The following is a 20,153-nucleotide window of genomic DNA, read 5'->3' as shown; positions in this document are numbered from 1 at the left end:
GGATAAAAGGCTGCCCGAGGTGGCGTTTGCGATGCGTCAGAGAGTGCAGTAACAGGCTACACACCAGCCTTCCTCTGCTATGGCCGTGAGCTGTGGTTACCGTGGGACCAGCGCCCCAAGACTGCTCACGCTGAGGTACCACCGTCTGTACCACATTCTCTGGCAGCCGAACTAGATCCCTATCTTCAGGATGCCCTAGACATGGCCAGGGAGTGTCAAGACTCGGCCAGGACCGACCAAAAAAGGCACTACAACCAGAAACGCAGGACATCACACTTCAGGGTCGGGGACTTGGTGCTTCGAGAGGTGGATCCACTAAGCAGAGCCAGTGCTGGCTTCACAGCCAAGTTGGCCCCTCGTCGGACAGGTCCATTTCGTATCGTGGCCCAAGTTGGACGGAACACGTTTCGACTAAAGGATGTCAACTCCGTGAAAAATAAGGGCCTCGCCAATGCTGACCAGTTGATGTCCTATAGTGCCCCCTGGACTCCCCCTTGCACGGTTTAAGGGGGGGGGGACTGTGAGGAAGGGGGGACTTGTAGGTGAGAGGGAGTGAGGAGCGAGGGCTAGCTAAGCAAGAGGAGGAAAGGGAAGGAGAAAGGGCAATGGCACGAGGTGTGCCCTCTCCCCGGCAGCACGAGGAGGACGGGAGGAAAAAGAGGAAGGCACGTGAACAGTTCCGGAGTGTGTGTGCAGCGACATGGACGATGAGCCGGGTGTGCTGTAGCGTTGGACCTTGTGAATAAGGCGGAATAAACGTGTTCCAAGCGTGCTTCGTGACACTGCGTTCCGCAGTGCAATACATATTGTACCGAACCCGAAGTAAAGTAAGTTTTCACTCCTTCCCAAAGGACAAGAAGCTCCTGCGAATTTGGTGTATCAAACGCAGAATTGGCAAACAACTTCCGAAATACGTGATGGTTTGCCACAAGCAGGGCGTCAAAGAAGGACAATAGAGGTACACTTCGTACAATAAGTATTTTAATTATTTCGTGTTTTTTAATAATTTTACGTCTTCGATGAAGATATGAGGAAAGTTGTAGAAGATAAACGTAGTTCTTCCTGTTTCACCAGTGCAGAGGGAAATGCTCCCCCCGCAAATACTGGTATATGACGAAATCAGACCTCGTATGCTTCTCGTTCTCCTTTTGTAGTGCTTGTTATTAACTTTCGCAGTTTTATGTCTGTTCAAGACTCAGTTTATGAGGTAACAGAAATGTGTAATGCCAGCGTTATCCTAGGCACCGAAACATGGCTTACAAGTGATATAGATGATTGTCATCTTTTCATGTGTTCAACTTTTACTATTCATAGGAAAGATAGACTGGGGAGACGGGGTGGTGGTGTAATGATCGCTGTTCACAAACGGCTAAATTCATATTCTATTGATATCGAGACTGACCTTGAAGTACTGTTTGTAAAAATTGACGGTGGTTCGTTCAGTGTTATTGCCGGAGTATGTTATCGGCCACCAGATGCTGCATCAGATTTTAATGACAAGCTTCATGCCTGTATTTCTACAATCTGTGCAAAATATCCAAATAAAATGTTGATGTTAGGCGGTGACTTCAATTACCCTGGTATAAACTGGAGTTTAGTTGAGGTAGCCCATGACAGTCGGAATAGAGCAGAGTTAGTCGGATTTCTTGATATTTGCAGCGAATTTCTGTTACAGCCGGTAGTCATTTGTCCCACGCGTGGAAGTGCTGTCTTAGATCTGTTGTTAACTAATAGACCTGAACGTGTCCTGCAGGTTGATTATTTTGACGAGATCAGTGATCATAAGGCGGTTTCGATTTCAATGGACATTAATTATGTGCCACAGAGTAAAACGGCTAAACGTATTTTTGATTATAAAAATGCGGACTTGTCTGGCATTCAGTCGTTTATGCAAAACTATGCTTCAGAGTTTGCATCTTCATGGCGTGACCGATCTGTAAATTCAAATTGGTTGTCGTTTAAAAATACGATCTTATGCTGCGCGGACATGTATGTCCCTTGTATCACAATCAATGATCGTTATAATTGTTGGTACAGTTGCGAGCTGAGACGCTTGTCAAGAAAAAAGAAAAGACTTTACCGGCAGGCCCGAAATAGTAACGCACATGGTGCGTGGGAACGTTATCATTTTCTTGCTTCAGAGTATAAACAGAAATTAAAAATTTCAAAAAAGAAATTCTACAGGGATGACCTGTCGGAAATGCTACGAAACAACCCTAAAAGATTTTGGAACACAGTTAGGTGCCAAGCTGGGCAAAATGCAAATAGACCCTTGTTTCACGATAATGGGGAAGTTATGTCCGACGAGGAGTGCTCTGTTGCCTTGAATAATTATTTTTCCTCTGTGTTTGTTCAAGAATCGGACATTCTCCCACGTGTACTGATGTTGAATGATGAAAATGTTACACATGTGAATGACTACGGACCAATTGTCTTTACAGCTGAGGGCATCTCTAAAGTAATAGATTTCTTGCCTCTATCTAGTTCTCCTGGTTGTGACCACATTTCTTCTAAACTATTAAAAATTACTAAAAACTCGTCGTCAAAGACACTCCAGATAATATTTCAACAATCACTGGACTATGTAGAATTGCCCTCAGACTGGAAGCATGCAATTGTTACTCCTATTCCGAAAACTGAGAAACCCACTGACATCTCTCAATATAGGCCCATTTCGTTAACGTGTATTTGTTGCAAAGTTATGGAGCATATTATATGCTCACATGTCAGAAAGTTCTTAAACATAAATGAAATTCTGTTTTTTAGAAATCAACACGGGTTTAGAAAATATCGTTCATGTGAATCACAGTTGTTCGAGTTCGTCACTGATGTCTTTGAATGTATGAATAACGGGAAACAAGTTGACGCAGTTTTTATCGATTTTAAAAAAGCGTTTGACAGAGTCCCGCATAAACGACTTTTAAGTAAGATAAGACATCAGGGCATCGACAAAAATATCACAGAGTGGTTTTCATGTTTTCTAACTGATAGAACACAATGTGTTAAATGGAATGGCACACTATCCCCCGTCTCGAAGGTTTTGTCAGGTGTCCCACAGGGATCTGTCGTGGGCCCTCTTTTGTTCCTCATTTATGTCAATGACATTCATTTAAACATTCATAGTACTGTGCGGCTTCATGCTGACGACATGGTATTGTATCGGCAAATCACTTGTTTAGAAGATTCTGTTATTCTTCAAAATGGACTTGCTTTCTTTGTGCGATTGGTGCAACAGATGGCAAATGGAGATAAATGTATCTAAAACTAAATGTATGAGCCTTACAAGGTCGAAAAGAATCATAGCAAGTGATTATACCGTTGACGGTATACAGCTAGATCGGGTTACTGTGTATAAATACTTAGGTGTCCATATATGTAATGATCTTTCTTGGAAATATCATATTGAACAGACTTGTTGTGCCGCCTTGAGGACGCTTGGTTTTTTGCGTTCCACACTATATCTTGCATCTTCCGAAGTCAAATTTTTGGCATATACCTCATTTGTACGATCAAAATTAGAGTATGCCTCGTCGATTTGGAGCCCATGGCAAAATTATCTTGTTCAAAAGTTGGAATCTGTGCAATCGAAGGCGGTCCGCTTTATATTTAATAAATACGATCGCGAATCCAGTATAACAGCGTTTAAACGACGAAAAGAAATTCCCTTGCTAGCAAATAGGAGAAAGATTCATCGTCTACAAATAATTTACAATCTTTACGATACAAATTCTGATTATCTTTCTGCGGCACCGCCCTATTCTGAACGTACACGCCATCCCCATACATTGTTTGTTCCCCTATCACGGACGGAGTATCATAAAAACTCGCCCCTGTTGTCAGGTGTACGGGATTGGAACATGCTTCCGTCAGACGTTTTCCAAGGCGGCGGACAAGCACGATTTGTTAACATGTGCGAGGAGCTGTATCTCTTTTAATGTATTTACGCATGTGCGTACAAATAATTAAGTATGCTGTGTTGTTTCTCGAAATAGGTTGTAAGTATGAAAGAATGTTCGTTTTTTGTTCTCTTAGTGACCTTTGTTACTGTGCAATTGCCCTCTTTTGGTGTAACCCTCCCCCCTTATTTAATGCCTTACGGCCCTTAAGGTAATAAAACGAAACGAAAACGAAATTTAGAGCCGGCCATTCAACCGGTACCGTTAGGTTACATTCGACGACTTCTCGTGGAGCATCCCTAGGTGCAATCTGCCGGTCCACTCGCATGACACGGTAAAACGACGACGAAGGCCCCAAGTACGTTATGAATTTGTTGTACACGTTGAATTTTTGAAACCCATTTTGACATGAGGTTGTATGTATTGTCTAGGTCGCATGGAGACTGCACCTCTCGTACCTATGTGTGAGCAGCACATACGAATGCCCGTCGCAGTTACTGATGAGGACCATCTGACATGCGCGTGTGTACATACCACATCAGCCCCACCCTTGACAAGAGGAATCGTTTCAACTTGCTAAGCAGATCAGATGCACAAGTGGTATTCACATAAATGCAGTATCCTTTCACTGCCTTTGTGAAACAGCATTGGACGAACCAAACTCATCAGGACCTCCAACTGAAGATTCTCGAAAGGATGCATCTACGCAGGCAAACACGTTCACAAAAGAGGTGAAGCCACCCATGACTTTCAGCTCAATCAGGACTGACTCTCACCTAGTAGCACTGACAGGCATCGGATTACTACAACTTTTGAGGAACATCACAAAAGAATTTGTGGAAGTACGGCAGCAACTTTCATGCAGATGGTACTGCCTAAGTGATGCAGATGTCGTTTTGATGGTGATGATCAAACTTTATCATAACACAAGCTTCAATTTTCTTGCCGTGGTCTTCAATGTTCACCGGACAACTGTCTCCAATCTGTTTGTGAAGGACTTGCTATCCTTGCTCGCATCTTACGTGAGGCAGTATTTTTCCCATCAAGATATTCAGGGCAAGCCAACCTACCTGTCTACTTCGAAAAAATTTGGCAGAACACGTGTAGTACTGGACTGTACTGAAGTCCCCATCGAGAAAGCGAAAGATCTGCAGTCCAGAATGCTTACCTACCGCCAGTACAAGAAAGGTCACACTGCAAAGGTCCTCATCGGTTGTGCACCAAGTGGTCTGATCAACTTTGTGAGTGAGAGCTATGGGCGTCGTGCCTCAGACTGTGAAATAACAGGAGGGTCTGGTGTTCTCAACCTGTGCACTGCTTTCAAGGACGAAGTTATGGTTGACAAGGGGTTTTTAATAGATACTCTCTGTAGCGACGTAAACCTAGAACTGACAAGGCCTCCATTTTTGAAGAAACAAAAACAAATGAGTGAAGCCGATGCTCTCCGCAATAAGGAGATAGTGCGTCCTCGAGTCCATGTAGAGCGAGCCATTCAGCGCTTGAACGCATATAAGATATTACAACAGAAGTCCCCTGTGCACATGCTCCCACATTTCTACAGGTGATGCAGGTACTCTAAGACTGTTCTCAAAATCTTTGAATGTCTCAGATCCAAGCACAAGAAAAATAAAATACTGATTTCACTTACCACGAAGCAAGTACTTGATGCAAAGCTGTGAAGAAAACTTGTCAAGGTGCCGTCGTGCAAGGAACACACAGCAAAGTAATTGTTACAGTATTTATTACTTGAAGAGAATAACGCAGCTCAGCTCTTCCTCGTATTTACACAAAAGGTGTATCTGCAGAGTAACATCTAGCAGAGCAGTCTAAGCTCCTTGAAGAGGGACTTTTCAAAAGCAAACTTGACAGCTGCAATGCACTCCTCAGAGTAGCATTTATCAAATTTAACAGTAGCCATCTCAAACTCCTCTTCGTTGACATACACACAAAAAAATTCTCTCTTCGATTTTCATGACCCCCATATGAACTTGCTTTAGCGTCATGTGTGCGATTTCCCTTTTGGAACATGTTGCTTATTTTTAACGGACACTTAATTTCTATTGGGCTTGTTTTTCCTCGGCAGCAATCACATGAAAATTGTACTATGCCATCTGGTGAGCAACCCATGGCGGGAAAGTTCTTGTAGGTGACAAGTCCCCAGAGTCCTATGGCTGTTACATGACCATAAGCAGCTAACAAGGTTAAGAACATGTTCCTTGCTTCAGGCTGCTTCCTGATCCCTTCTTTCATGGCGGACATTTGAGTCCCTGGGAGCCAATGTCAGAAGCCCTTTCATGTCTACGACATCTTTCCTCGCTGCAGTTTTGCACCTTGTTCGAAAGCTGTGGCAGACTGATGCAGTTGCCATTCCTCTACGATAGAGATGCCCGTTGAAATTTGATGACTGGCCTGTAGTGACACGTTCCATGACTTCACGTTCAGTGACTGCCTTTGTGTATGCTTCCTTAATTTCTTCAATGAACTCGTTGAAGCAGTTTGAAGAAGCTTGTGACAGCAATTGCATGAAAGCAGGTGGTAGTTGCTGTTCAGGTGGCCTTTCTTGCTGGCCTGAAATGTTTGGCAGTGGCGAGGCTTCCTTAAACATACTAGTGACAAACTACTCCGCCATAAGTTATCGTGAACTTGCGGAGGCATTCCACAGTCCCTGAACAATTTGGGCACACCAAGAAATGCACTAGGATTGACAAAGGCATTTGCAAATGTGAATAACGTTAATGTGGCTCACCCATTTGAACATTTCTCCTTGTGTGGATTGCCGCTGGGGGTACATAAGGCAAATCATGCAGAAATGTTTCAAGGATTCCCTCCCTTAATGGGGTAGCTGGTGCGAGGCAGCCTGAAATAATCCATATCACATATAATCTATATTTCTGTGCACTGTACAACTGACGGCCTCATGCGTGAAGGTAGTGGAGATCGCATTGACATGATAATCATGTTACAGGGTTCTTTCTTTTGCAACCAAGCAGCATCGCTACATACATTACCTTAACTGTTCCATTGTACCATTCACATGGCTGCAGGTATCTGCAACGTGTGTTATCATTAGCAAGTATGGAATGCTTCCGTTCGTACATGAGTACAGCATGGGAGGCTCATTATCTTCGATCGCGCATACTTGCTTGCGACAGTGTCTCTTGAAAGCTGTCCTCAAGATTGGGGTACATCTGTGGATGAAAGACTTGGAAGCACCTGACTCACGGTTAGCGAAAGCACTGCGATGCAGTGTTTGCATTTGTGACATGCCCTGCGAAGCAATGATCCAATAAAGTGATTGCAGTACCCTGAGCATGCTATGCATAGTACTGTAGTGGGGGTAGTAAAACTGCTCCCGGGACAGGTGCACGTCAGCTTCATTATTTCACCAGCGGTAGATAAGTGCAGGGTAACTAAATGAGGGGCGCAGAGAAGCACCGAGGTCTGGAGGACATATGCAGCAATTTCCAGGTGTGCCGAGGCAGTACACTGTATTCGATAACGTGACCTGCCGCGAGAAGCTGCTCTCCCTCGATAACGCCGCGCCTGCTGTCTTCAACGTGTTGCATGACAGTGACCAATGAAAGGGACACTGTAAGCGAACAGTTTATTAAGCAACATTCCTGTCATTCACCGATTGTAACCTACAGCATCAAGACGCGAGCCGATATACGCTCCCCATTACATGGTTGTGTAGGCTTCTTTGCTAAGTCATTGTGTCTTGTCATCTTAAAATAACGTTGTTGATGTTCAATCTGTCGTCACGCATGGGCTTATGCGCCCCAAATTCTTTAGGGAATAGATTGGAAATTGGACTACCCACAGCTTTTGTCGTTCATGCGGGGTAGTTTGCAATGAAATGCAACTTTCGGTACGCTATAGTCTCGCCCCATTCAAAAGCCAGGAATACGGCAAAGGACAGGCCACGAATTCATCTTGTCATATATTACCCTTCACAGTATGCTCATTTTCGGTTTCCATGTTGGTATCAAGAAGCAGAAAACCGCCAGAAAGTGAATACCACGCACAATGCAAAGCGAAACTTCCGTAGAGCGTTCCTCCCGCATCCACATGTTGACAGTTTCCCGCAAGTGACGCGCGGTGGCGGCACGGTTGCTTCTCCTCGCCAATACCGACACAACGTTTCTGACGCAATGTAGCGGCGTTGTTTCGCTATGTTGAAAACTTAACGTTTCTAATGCAACGTATCAGCAATGTCTCTTTTTCGTTGAAATGTAACGTTTCCACTAGAACGTTGCAATAATGTCATTTCTTTGTCGGAAACGGTGCTCTCACATTGGACAGAAAACTTGACATGAATTGACATGAAATGACAAAATTGACATGAAAACTTACAAGTGAGCATTTACTTAGGTTTAGTGGCATCTGCCAAGTGTCACACCAGGATTGGACTGAGGATAAATCGTTCTGTAGTGCCATTTCATCATGAGAGGAACAAATGCTACGGTATAGCACACAGTCATCGGTGAAGAGGCGGATTTGAGAACGTATGTTAACGGGAAGATTATTGATGTATAGGGGGGGGGGGATATGTTTATTAAGAAAAAGAAAGGAAAGGTCAGCCAGACGAAGGTCGGCTTGCTATTCCAAACAAAAAGGGAGGGGGAAGGAAAGAAAAATAAGAAAAGAAAAGGGGAAGAAAGAAGGAGAAAAGGGGAAGAAAAGAAAAAGAAGAAAAGAAACGGGAAGAAAAGGAGAAGAAGAAAGCAAAGGAAAAGGAAAGGAGAAGAAATGAAAAGAAAAGGAAAAGAAGAAAGGGAAAGAAGAGAAGAAAAGGAAAAGAAGAAAGAAAAGAAGAGGAGAAAAGGAAAAGAAAAACTAAACTAACACACAATGTATAGGGGGCCAAGTACAGATCTTTGGGGTATGACGGAGGTAACGGGAGTGGGTGATGAATCATGACCGTTGCAAGTGACGCATAGAACCCGTTCCGAGAGAAAATTACGTAGTCAGTGAATTACATTGCTGTCGAGATTCATGGCAGAAAGCTTAAGAATCAGTGTGTCATGTTGTATCCTATCGAAAGCTTTGTAAAAATCACGAAAATGTGCATACGATAGCGTACGATATCCACTATATCAGTTATATGTTATGTCATGTATAAAGCGTGCTAGTTAGGTTTTCACAAGACAGATGCTTGCGAAAGCCGTGCTGATAGGGGAAGAAGAAGCTGTTGCTCTCAATGAAGTTAACTATGTGTGATTAAAGTATGTGCTCGAGGACATTACATGGAATGCTAGTTAAGGATATAAGACAATAGTTATGTAGCGCCCTCGGTGTCAAGGATGCAAACGAAGGACGAAGAATAAACGAGCGCGCCCCAGTTTGATTCCTGGCAGCCGCTCAGCACGGACCCTTGTTCTGACCCGCTTGATCTACAAATTTGGTGACCCGAACTCACCGCACCTCATGAGTGAGGCTCAGAACCCCCAGACCGTTCACGGAGACGGAGTTAGCTCTCCCGATGGAGGTTCTAGCACGACATTGTGGAGTTGGACAGAGTGGAGTTGGAGTAGTTGGAGTTCCACGACTACGAACCTCCGACTCCCGTCGTTTTGGATTAAGAATCCAAAGACCTGGTTTCGACAAGTCGAAGCGCTCTTCCAGGCCCGTCGCGTCCGGAGCCAGATGACTAAGTACTGTGAAGTGCTGCCGCTTATCCCCCCGGAGCTGATGGATGACATTGATGACGTTCTTTCGTCGATACGGCCTGAGAACGCTTATGATACGTTGAAGTCTGCCATTGTTTCGCGCACGACGATTTCGGAGCGAGCGAGGATACAGCAGCTCCTTACGACTGAGGAGCTTGGTGAAGGCCGTCCATCGCAGCTCCTGCACCGGAAGAGATAGCTCCTGGGAGGTCGATCATACGACCACTCGGCGATCTTCAACTACCTTCGGCAAGATGTGCGACTCATCTTGGCTGGGAACGACGATGTTGCCTTAGACCGTTTGGCCGACCTCGCTGTCCGCATCACAGATTATGCTTCAGCCAGCGTTGCAACAGGGCGTTCCCCTGCAGCTGCGCCGCCTCCGGCAACTAGCGACCTGGAAGGTGCCATCGCACGTATGGCGGAAGAGATGAAAAAAAATGTCGACGCAACTGGCTGATCTCCAAGCTAATCTTCACGGCAAAACTCACAGGCACCGATCGGGCAGCCGCCGACGGCCCCGCGCATCGTCGCAGCACCGCACCCAGAGCCAGTATTGCTGGTATCACCCACGCTTCCGCCACCATTCCACGCGTTTCCAAGCTCCCTGCAGCTGCCAGGAAAACTCCACGGTCAGTCAGTAATGGCGGTAACCGACCAAGGCCCCCGACCTGCCCGCCTTCAGTATGTCAGGGATCGAATCGTGCACCACCGTTTCCATGTGGACACTGGAGCACAAGTCAGCGTTGTACCTGCAAACCCTTCCGACACGAAAGTTCGTCAGGGTCTCATGCCAGCACTGCCTTAGCTACGTCGATCGTTCCTTTTTAGTACGGCCAGGGGGTGGGGGGAGGCCTGTAGCGCCCTCGGTGGCAAGGATGCAAAAGAAGGACATAGAATACACGAGCGCGCCCCAGTTTGATTCCTGCGGGCCGCTCAGCGCGGACCCTTGTTCTGACCCGAACTCACGGCACCTCATGAGTGAGCCTCATAACCCCCAGACCGCTCACGGAGTCGTTTTTATTTTACAGTATTTCCTTATTTTACAGTAACTGTTGAGATCCCAGACCTTGTTCTGTCCCGCTTGATCTACAGGTCACCGGACTTGTGAATAGGAATGACCTTTGCTAGCTTCCAGTCTGCAGGCAGGATCCCCTCGTTTAATCATTACGTAAATATGCAGGATAGACTGATACTCGAGATATTGTTTGTACCAGGGAGGATTTTGTCTAACATCATAGCTATAATCACGATGTTTTCGATTAATGTGTTGCAAGGAGTTTCAGTCTTCTAATGCTGTTTGCCAGGAATATGAAGTGGGTGCACAGATACGCCAGGTACTTTTGGACGTTTTCTCTTTGGCATCGTAGGCACGACGACAAAGTAGCAGCAGATTCGCAGAAGCGGCGCGCAGCAGTAGTTATGCGACCTCGTTGAACACCAGAAAATATCCTCTCGATTCGAGTTGGAGTTTGCAAATCACAGTACCAGGAGTATTGCCAGATGAACATAACGAACAAACAAGGGGAAATCGAAACTGTGCTTTGCTCAAAAGAGGCATTTTAGGCTCCACCAGCTGTATTAGGCACGAGCGACAAAATCGGCATTTATAGGTACAATCAAAGCTACACTCTAAATCCGGCACCCGATATGCACCGCATGAAAGAGGACCCGCACCTGGGCCAAGCGGTACACATGAGGTACAGTCCTCAACCAGCAGGTACAGTTCGCGACCACTGCGAAATTCAAACGGTACAAGGGCTCCGAGACCCGTCCGTACCGGCTAGGTACCTTTTAAGCGCGATCTATAGCAGCTGTACCTCATGTGTACCGCGTCTTTCCGGCGCATCAGTACGAACGCCTTCTCACGATATCCATGCGCTGCAAAAATATTCCGTGTGATTCCGAATACCAGTCAATAAATTCCTTTATGCAGCAGTGCCGTAATGGATGAGCACTATCATTCTGTCAAAGAAGTGCAATAACTAGAACTCGTGACTGTGAGGGATCCCACGTTTGGGAAGAATGCGTTTCTTGCAACCGCTGCGAATCAGTTTGTTTTGAAACGTCGGGGAGCGAGGACGAATCTGCTCGGTCTTCGAAGAAATTCGTTCGACGCTTTCAATATTGGAGTCATTTAAGGTGCGTATTATATCTCTGAAGTAATTATTCGTCTACACGGCGCATTTTCGTTTATCTTCGCTCTGATTCCCAGTGGTCCTGATCACCGGTAGGCTGGACACAACGACTGAGGGACGGAAACAACGAACTTTGCGCTTCGTGCACGAACGTTGATGCGTGAATTAGAGGAGCCTAGATTGCACTTTACACCTGGATTACACAAGCAAGTAGGCATGTTTTTCGGGCAAGCTATTTCGGTTGTTGGATTTTATTTTCTCCTAGGTTACGTCCATGCGATGTCGTAAATGGGTGAGTCAATCGTCTACTGTGGTTGGTGTTACGTTCTGCGGAAGAAACGGAGGTTGGGGAAGGATAGCAATCCAAAGGTGCGGAAGAGATAAAGAAGCGTGACCACAGAGCAGCTGCAATGGTGAAGGAGAGATGCAATGGTCATCGTTCATCCATATACGTTGTGCCCCGTGTGTTGGGCGTTTGTGCATCATGACAATGCACGCTCGCGATGGACAAGCGTCACGCCTGAAATGGATGTAATTTTCGAATAAAGGTATTTGTTTGTTATATTTATCGTGCAGCGTAGCTTCCCGGGGCTGTTAATATATCGTAGAAGAGGGGAACCACCCCGACGGGTAGGCCTAAATCGCTGCGCGCTATCCGTTACATAACGTACAGTATTTCCTTATTTTACAGTAACTGTTGAGATCCCAGACCTTGTTCTGTCCCGCTTGATCTACAGCTCACCGGACGTCTGCAGGCAGGGTCCCCTCGTACAATACAATACAATATTGGCCCACCCATGTACAATATACATGTACCGCATGTGAGGGCGCATATACTTCTTAATTTTAAGAGGTACATTTTTTTTTAAATGTATCTCTTGGCCAAGCGGTACTTAACCGTTACATATGCGTTACCTGATTTAGAGTGTAGGTTAAAGTATCATCTAACCTATAAATCGTGTTTTGTTGCTTAGCGTAGGTGCGATAGGCTAACATAGAGAAAAACAGGCATTTTGCCTAAAGCTCCGCCCTCTACTTGTAATTAATTAAAGTAATTTACAAAAGGCGCAGCTGCACTGAAATGTCCCAATACACCGGGGCCCTGCACGAACGTTGAGGCTATGACTCGGTGCCGCCCTTGATAGCTTTACCAGTGCTAAAAAAAGGAGACTCTTAAAGTAAAAATGCGGGCCGCAAAGAAGTTTTACTACAATGTGACGCTAAGTAATTTTTGGAAGTCAAATCCAAGGAAGTTTTGGCATACAACCCGTCCGAAAGAAGCCACTTTGCATTCCTTCATAATTGATGGCGCTACCTCCTCGAAAGCATCTGTCATTTCCAATCACTTCAATTAATATTTCTCTTCCGTCTTTCGTATTCACAACGATCAATTTCCTTACTTTACAGTAAGTGTTGAGATCCCAGACATCAATGGCATGCTGTTCTCTGCTTCTGGCATTCTCAACCAACTGTTGAATCTTGATAGTAAAAAGAGCAGTGGTACCGACACAATTTCAAATGTCTTACTGTCGAGATATGCCGAATGGATGTCGTAGTACTTAGAAATAATTTTTACTAGATCCATTTCTTCCGGACAAGTACGTCGTATTTGGAAGGAAGCTATTGTTGTACCAATTTTTAAATCGGACATCAAGCAGTTAGTACAGAACTACCGACCTATTTGACTTCTTCCACTTGTAAACTCTTTGAACACTCATTATGCAATCATATCTCTGATTTCTTGGAATCGTGCTCCTTATTATCTGACCGTCAGCATGGATTTCGAAGAGGATATTATACCACTACTCAGCTACTCTGTCTTGCAAGTGCTATAAATGCTAAAAGACAATCTGGTGTTATATTTATGGATTTTAGGAAAGCATTTTACAGTGTGTGCCGTCGTAAGCTCATATTCAAATTACGTAGTTTGTTGAGAAATACGAGCATAGTCAACTGGATTCAGGAATACCTTTCCGGGCGAACTCAGACAGTTTCGTTTGGCCACTGTACTTGGGCACAGGTTTCTGTAACATCTGGTGTTCCACAAGGCTCTGTGCTGGGGCCATTGCTCTTTTCTTTCTTTATCAATGACATTGTAAAGGGCGTTCCGGCAGAGATAAGGTTGTACGTGGATGACTGTGTTGTTTACACAGAGGTGGCAGCCTACAGTGATCAGTTACCACTTCGGGAATCCTCAAATAAGATAGTTACTTGGTGCAGTGACTGGGGTATGGATATCAATTCAGAAAAATGCGCAATGGTAATTTTCACCCGTCGCCATAATCCACTACTTTTTCACTATACAATTGATGGGTTGCCCGTAATTAGGGTTGATGCTTATAAATATTTAGGGGTTACCTTGAACTCTAAGCTTTCTTGGTCTCCTCACATAGAGAATGTATGCTCTAAAGCTCTGAAACAGGTAGTCTATTTGAGGAGGTGTCTGAAATTTTGAACTGTCGAGACTAAGCTGCTTGCGTACAAAACCCTGGTACGTCCAGGTCTGGAATATGTATGATATGCACTGATACACTTGATACACTGATAGCATAGCCAGAAATACGTGGGCGTAGTGGAAGAACTCAGTTAAGCACATCACAGCCGACTGAGCGTTATCATTCGCTCGCCCGATGTGTTGAAATTCCATTAATTGAGCAACATAAAATCGATATAATTCGCTGCGCTAGTTAGTGATATCGTTCGCTGACTGTTCGGACACGGGTTTACAGTTGTTCCCTGCATCTTTTTTGTGTCGATGTTTGTGGACAATAAAAGCTGTACACCGATATATTCATTGTTTTTAATTCCCTTACAAGTACGCTTCTGATGAACATACGGTTCATCGACATAGAACGTATGACAAAACAACTGCACAATCTGTGTCTGACCAACAACAGGGAAATACGATGTAAGAGACACGTCTTAAAGCGAGGCGACAGGAAGTGAAGAACAACAGAGACATCGACGTCGCACTTTCAACCACTTACTCACACTGAATGCGACTACTAAAATGAAGCTACGAACCCAAAATCTATCTGACACACACCCCACATTACATTAAGCAAAAAATAACACATGATGCCAGATATCACCCGAACCAACAACCCTTCTTTATCACTTCTTCCTGCTTCTTTGTAAGCAGTGCAGTGGGGGCACTAACACAATCTTGACCTTGTCCTGCAATGAGTTGTGTTTCAACAATCTGCATGACATACACATCCTTTCACTTATACTTTATCTCAGTCGCTTCAAAATTCGTCTCAAAACCGCAACCCATTACATGCTCAGTCAAACGCGAGGAGCTGCCCTCTCCGTTCAATACCTTGTTGACATGTTCTCGTAAGCGCTCATTTATGCATCGCCCCGTCTCACCTATGTAACACTTCCCAGATCCCACTGGAATGGAATAGACCACCCCACTAAGCACGGAACCTGTTTATTCCTATGCCGTACTGTACATACGCATTCCGTCATTCCATCATTCACAAGAGCGGGGAGGAATCCCAATTTCCTGTTAACAGACACTGCCACCTTTATGCCATTTTCTGCTGCGACTCTCTTTAAAGTAGCACAGAAGTCATTTTTAACACCCAGTTTTCTTCTTATAAAACTGTTAAGTTTGCCAGTAAGATGCACCATGCGAAGTAATTTACACCACAGAGTCATAATTATCGCAGAAACTGAATTTAAAATATGCCGCAAAAAGCGACCGTGCGCAACGGTGGTGAAGAGCAGTACCAGCCTGTGATCTGCCTGGAACCTCGCGCTGACGCTATAAGGAGAACGCTCGCTGATTGGCCTAGAAAAATGTTGTCTGCTACTCGGCTGTTCGGGGTTCTGATAAAGCCTTTCTCCTTGCTCGGTAATGCTTCGGGCGCTCCTTGTATCCCCAATTCTCCGGGAAAACTGGCAAAACAGGTTTACTGGCAAAGGAACAATGCGCTGACCCCCACTGATCGGCAAACCAGAACGAGTCTCCTTATGCCGTCATCGGTGACGTGCCATCATACCTCCTCATCCTCGTTATAGCTGGAGTGGCGAGTTAAGGGTGAAGGCGCGGAGCTATGTTTATGTGAGTTTTTTTCTGGGAAACAAATTGCACACATCAAAACCTTTCGCGCTATTCGGTATAATGACACACACACTTTCATCAGATGTCTTAATCTGAAATTTTTTTGGATGGCCCTCTGTACTCCTTTAATCTGAGTGGCCGTATGGATGTAAGGCACCGTAACCGTCGTCTGACTCACACTGATACCTTCACCTTCTTCCCGGGCACTCTTACTCCTCAGCAACCTCCTGACTACCCCCCTGACGAAATCCAGGGTATATCCCGCTCTTGTTAACCTTTGTAACTGATCTTTAATGCTCATCCCCACCTGGTGCGAACAAGACTTCGCCATTGCACTGCTTAGCGGGGTCCACACTACCCCCAATTTCACAGTCTTGGAATGACCGGACTTGAACGGAAGAACTGCCTTCTGTATCTTCTGCCCGAAACGACTATCCTTGACTTTGCTGATCAAGAGCAAGGGAGGCTCCCCCTCCAAATTGCGCGCCAATAGGCGGACTCTGGATGCAGAGCGCTGCGGCCTCTGCTCTTGCCTAACAGATGGCGCACCGGTAGCGTTCGGCTCGGGATATGTGTCCCGCTGTCGTCTGCTTCTTCCGGTAGAGCTACGACCTTGAAGCCTCTGCTCTCGCGTAAGAGACGGCGCAACATTGGCGCTCGGTAAGGGCACGTGTGATCGCATTAACTTTGAGCCTTGACCTTGAGACTGGCCGGTAACCTTTATTCCTATGCCGCGGCGACAGCTAACCATACTTCGTAGTTTTGACGATTATGCTTCATGGATGTGTCATTACCAAATTTTCGGCCAGTTCGACGTTTCGCTCCGCTCTTATGCGTGAACATTGTCTCAGCTCATGAAAAAGGAAAGAAGTGTTGCTGCTTGTTCTACTTCTCGCACTGAACTAAATCCTTTGAAAGAATTATACTCTGTGTTTCTCTTTTTCCCTTTTGTAAGTAGTTACGGAAGAAAATAATTGTACTGTGTGTGCGTCTTTTTTTTTCTTCTTTTTCTAAGGACGAAACTAATTGTACTGTGTGTGTGTGTTTCCTTTTTGTAAGGGTTCCGGGACATTTGATCGGACGTCGTTTGGTCGAAAGTCGTTTGAAGGAACGCGGGACATTTAGTCGAAAGGCATTTGATCGAACACCGTTTGATCGATCTTTTTATTCGTTCGCTTGGAGCGTTGATGAAACAAAAAATAAGACAACAACAAAATAAAGCTTCAGTTCTAAATGCTGTTACCCCAAGGAATATTTCACTCTGTGCAATCCACATGCCCATAAACACATTCCTGACCCTAATCCACTTTTTCGCATTCAGAAGGCGATCCGATGGTGTGCCTTTTTAAATTTTTTTTTTTTTTATCTGCATTAAGTGCTGAAACTGCGTTTGCACGAGATTTGAAAGTAAAGTTAGACGTTTAGCTCCACTCTCATGTCCTCGTGGCTGATACTGCCTCAGCGCTAAAAGTACGCCCAAACATTTCATTTGCCAGAATGCTCCGCAACCCGGGACAATTTATTCCTACGCCCACGCTAACGTGAGACATGTTGTTCGCTGCATTTTTTGTAACCAAATATGCAGAAGGTGTGAGGGTCTTGGAGAATTGCTTCTTAATCTTGTCACGTTGTCTGTGTGTTCTTCTGTTTCATGAGCTATCCACAACGCTGCCCCTGTATTTTTGGAAGCATGGAACCCCGCCGAACCATTATTTCAGCCTATGCAACCAGGGGCCATAGGCTAAGCCCGGTGCTTGTGCATTATTTCCGGAACCCGGTGCAGGGTAGCATGTGGCACTGACTGTTGCCTGAGTTAAAGGACCCAATCCTGTTTTCTTCCTACAGTACTTAAAGTAAAATCAGTTCAAGCAAATATACTTAATTAAGTACCATTTAGCTATTCTAGTTGTTGTTTTGACGACTGTGTGACCAATGCGAGCCTCTCTTTCCACTTCTTATGTCCGTGTCTTCCCATTTCGCCTATTCTCATTTTTGCTTTTTAGCGGATTATCTCGCCATTCCTTAGCAGGTTCACAGACTTCGAACTGCAGGGGGTCCCATTTGGCCTAATATATGCTGCAGACAGTCCCACTTCGCCTATTGATCCTTGTCACGTGAGGAAAGAAGGCGGTCCCCCGGCGTGCTGCCAAATGTCACTTTCGTATCATCCCAAACCTTTACAACCTCATTCGTTTTATTCACGCATATATATTTTATCCTGCAAAATATCGCGATCTGCACTCCGGTACCGATTACTGTAACGGTGTTACGTACAACACTGCGACGTACTCTTCTTTCCTTTCAACATGTTTCCAACCACGCGCATTACTCTAGCTCCTTAATAGTAAAATAATTTACAGATGCGCACGAGCATGAAACCAATGTAGGACTCAAGTGGTAGTGCGCTACATCGACAAAGGCGGAGCATGTGTGTTTATCGGGGGGGGGGGGGGATATGCTTATTGAAAAGCGAAAAGGAAGAAAGGTTAGTCAGGCGTAGGCCGACTTCCTGTTCCTTAAAAAAAGAAAACCAAAACCCACAGACACAAAGAGGGCCTTAGAGACTGGAGGCAGGAAGAAAGTTCGTTTATCGAAGGCATTTATTAGTCGTTCAATTCAATCTATCTTTAATAGTTGCGAAGCAGACTGGTTGAAATAGTGAAAATTTCGCGTCCATGACAAGTGCAAAAGCAAAAAAAAAATAATAATAACATGTATCAGTGTTGCTTTTACGAAACGCTGTGAGAGTAATATCGTGCTCAGCGCTAAGTAAACTAAGTAGTCCAGCAACCGACTTCAACCCTGACATCGCGACCCTATGGTCGGGCCGTAAAAATTTGGAGCCAAAATTATTGGAGCCTTGAATTTTTTTGTTTAAATGGTATGCTTCAACAGCTACTGCAAAGAATGGAAATTCCATGGGTAGGTAGACGTCGGAATGGTCTCTTTGCACTTCATCTCAGGGAGCGGTCCCGCTTATGTGAGTTGGTCTTATTCATTCTAGTATTCCCTCTTTAGATAACGAGCACTGGAAGGTTTTCCCCCACCTCTTATTTTATAATTAATTAATTATATTGACCAGCTGATATTTCTTTGGCTGAGAATTCCAACAATAAAACATTTTGCAGACAGACGGCTTTCGCAAAGCCAACTGCTGCATGTGTATTCACAGAAAAAGTGTGGTGCATTGATTGATTGATTGATTACATTAACCATATAAAATTTATCCAATCTACAAAACACACAGGCAAACGACCCTACGCTTGATGTTTCCGGGTCTCATGAAATTTATTATTTCTCCTTTATTGGAAACGGTCATAATCGGGCAGGAGGACAAAAATAGGCGCCAAAACATTTGTGTTTCCAACTTCTACTACAATGTCACACTTCCTTCCTATTTGATGTCTGGCATATGGGTGTCGGAATGAATAGTCCTAGAATATATGGACCCCACCCCCCACGCACACACACACGAAAAAAAAGCCATGGCAGTAAAAATAGAGTCGCAGTCGGTAAAAGTGTGAGCGATATCGTTCGGTGAGGTCTTGACCGATGAGCCATTGTCCGCACCCTGGTGAACTTCATTCCGATAAAAATTGGTGTCCGCTCATTTGGTCGAACGCCGCTTGGTTGAAAGCCATTTGTTCGAAAGACGTTTGTTCAAAGGGAGTTCAAAGCTCGCAGCGTGTCCTTAGCACCTCTTCTTCTGTAACTTTTGACTCGAGCATACGGAGAAGGCAATCAGTGTCCTCTGCTTTTTGTTTGTTTGTCTGTTTTTTTGTTTTTTCAGCTAAAGAGGGTAGACCACTGGTTATTTGCAGACGTTTGTCATGCACGAACAGCACAGCCTTCTGGCTTTTTACTCACTCCCACCCAAAAGGAAATTGAATTGAATCGAATTGAACAATGCGGAAGTATCCCGCGAACCAGTAGGACACATATGGAAGAAAATGGCCTCAAGTTGGGAGCAGCCAATACTCTGTGCTTCTTCTGGGTACTCTTTTCATTGCCTGCGAAAAAATTTAAAGCGAACGATCAGAAATGGGATAGTGATATGTGCGCGAAACGGCATTCGAAGTCGGTGAATGCTAAGAAAGAAATTTTGTCATATTATTTATACTGTGACGACAATTCTGTCTTGATAGAAAAAATATAATATTCTGATAAATTCTTGATAAATAAATATAAAGATATTATATTGACAGCCATATAAAACTTTCGTTCACCCTTGTTTAGAGTATGTATCCGAAGTCTCAGATACCTACACATCCACGCCGTGAAAAAAAAAAAAAAAAGACAAAGTATAAAGATCTGCTCCCCGGCTTATATTGTCTAGGTTTCGAAGGTCTTCTTCGGTATTGTATTTGTATTCGGTATT

At 44.7% G+C, this 20,153-nt stretch overlaps 1 protein-coding gene across 1 annotated transcript; it reads left to right on the top strand.

Moving 5' to 3' along the window:
- Positions 1-605: 605 nt before the first annotated feature.
- Positions 606-5,461, top strand: LOC135389506 (uncharacterized). The gene is made up of 2 exons (XM_064619547.1): positions 606-684; positions 4,542-5,461. Exons 1-2 carry the CDS (start codon positions 606-608, stop codon positions 5,459-5,461), a joined length of 999 nt encoding a protein of 332 aa, XP_064475617.1.
- Positions 5,462-20,153: the final 14,692 nt, after the last annotated feature.

The sequence above is a fragment of the Ornithodoros turicata genome, chromosome 3 (genome assembly GCF_037126465.1).
Source record: "Ornithodoros turicata isolate Travis chromosome 3, ASM3712646v1, whole genome shotgun sequence".
NCBI lineage: Eukaryota > Metazoa > Arthropoda > Arachnida > Ixodida > Argasidae > Ornithodoros > Ornithodoros turicata.
This window is presented reverse-complemented; position numbering and strand designations above follow the sequence as displayed.

Coding starts and splice junctions, on each gene's coding strand:
- LOC135389506 (XM_064619547.1), top strand. CDS start 606: ATGGCACGAGGTGTGCCCTCTCCCCGGCAGCACGAGGAGGACGGGAGG. Junction 685..4,541: donor GGCACGTGAACAGTTCCGGA/GTGTGTGTGCAG, acceptor TTTGTGAAACAG/CATTGGACGAACCAAACTCA.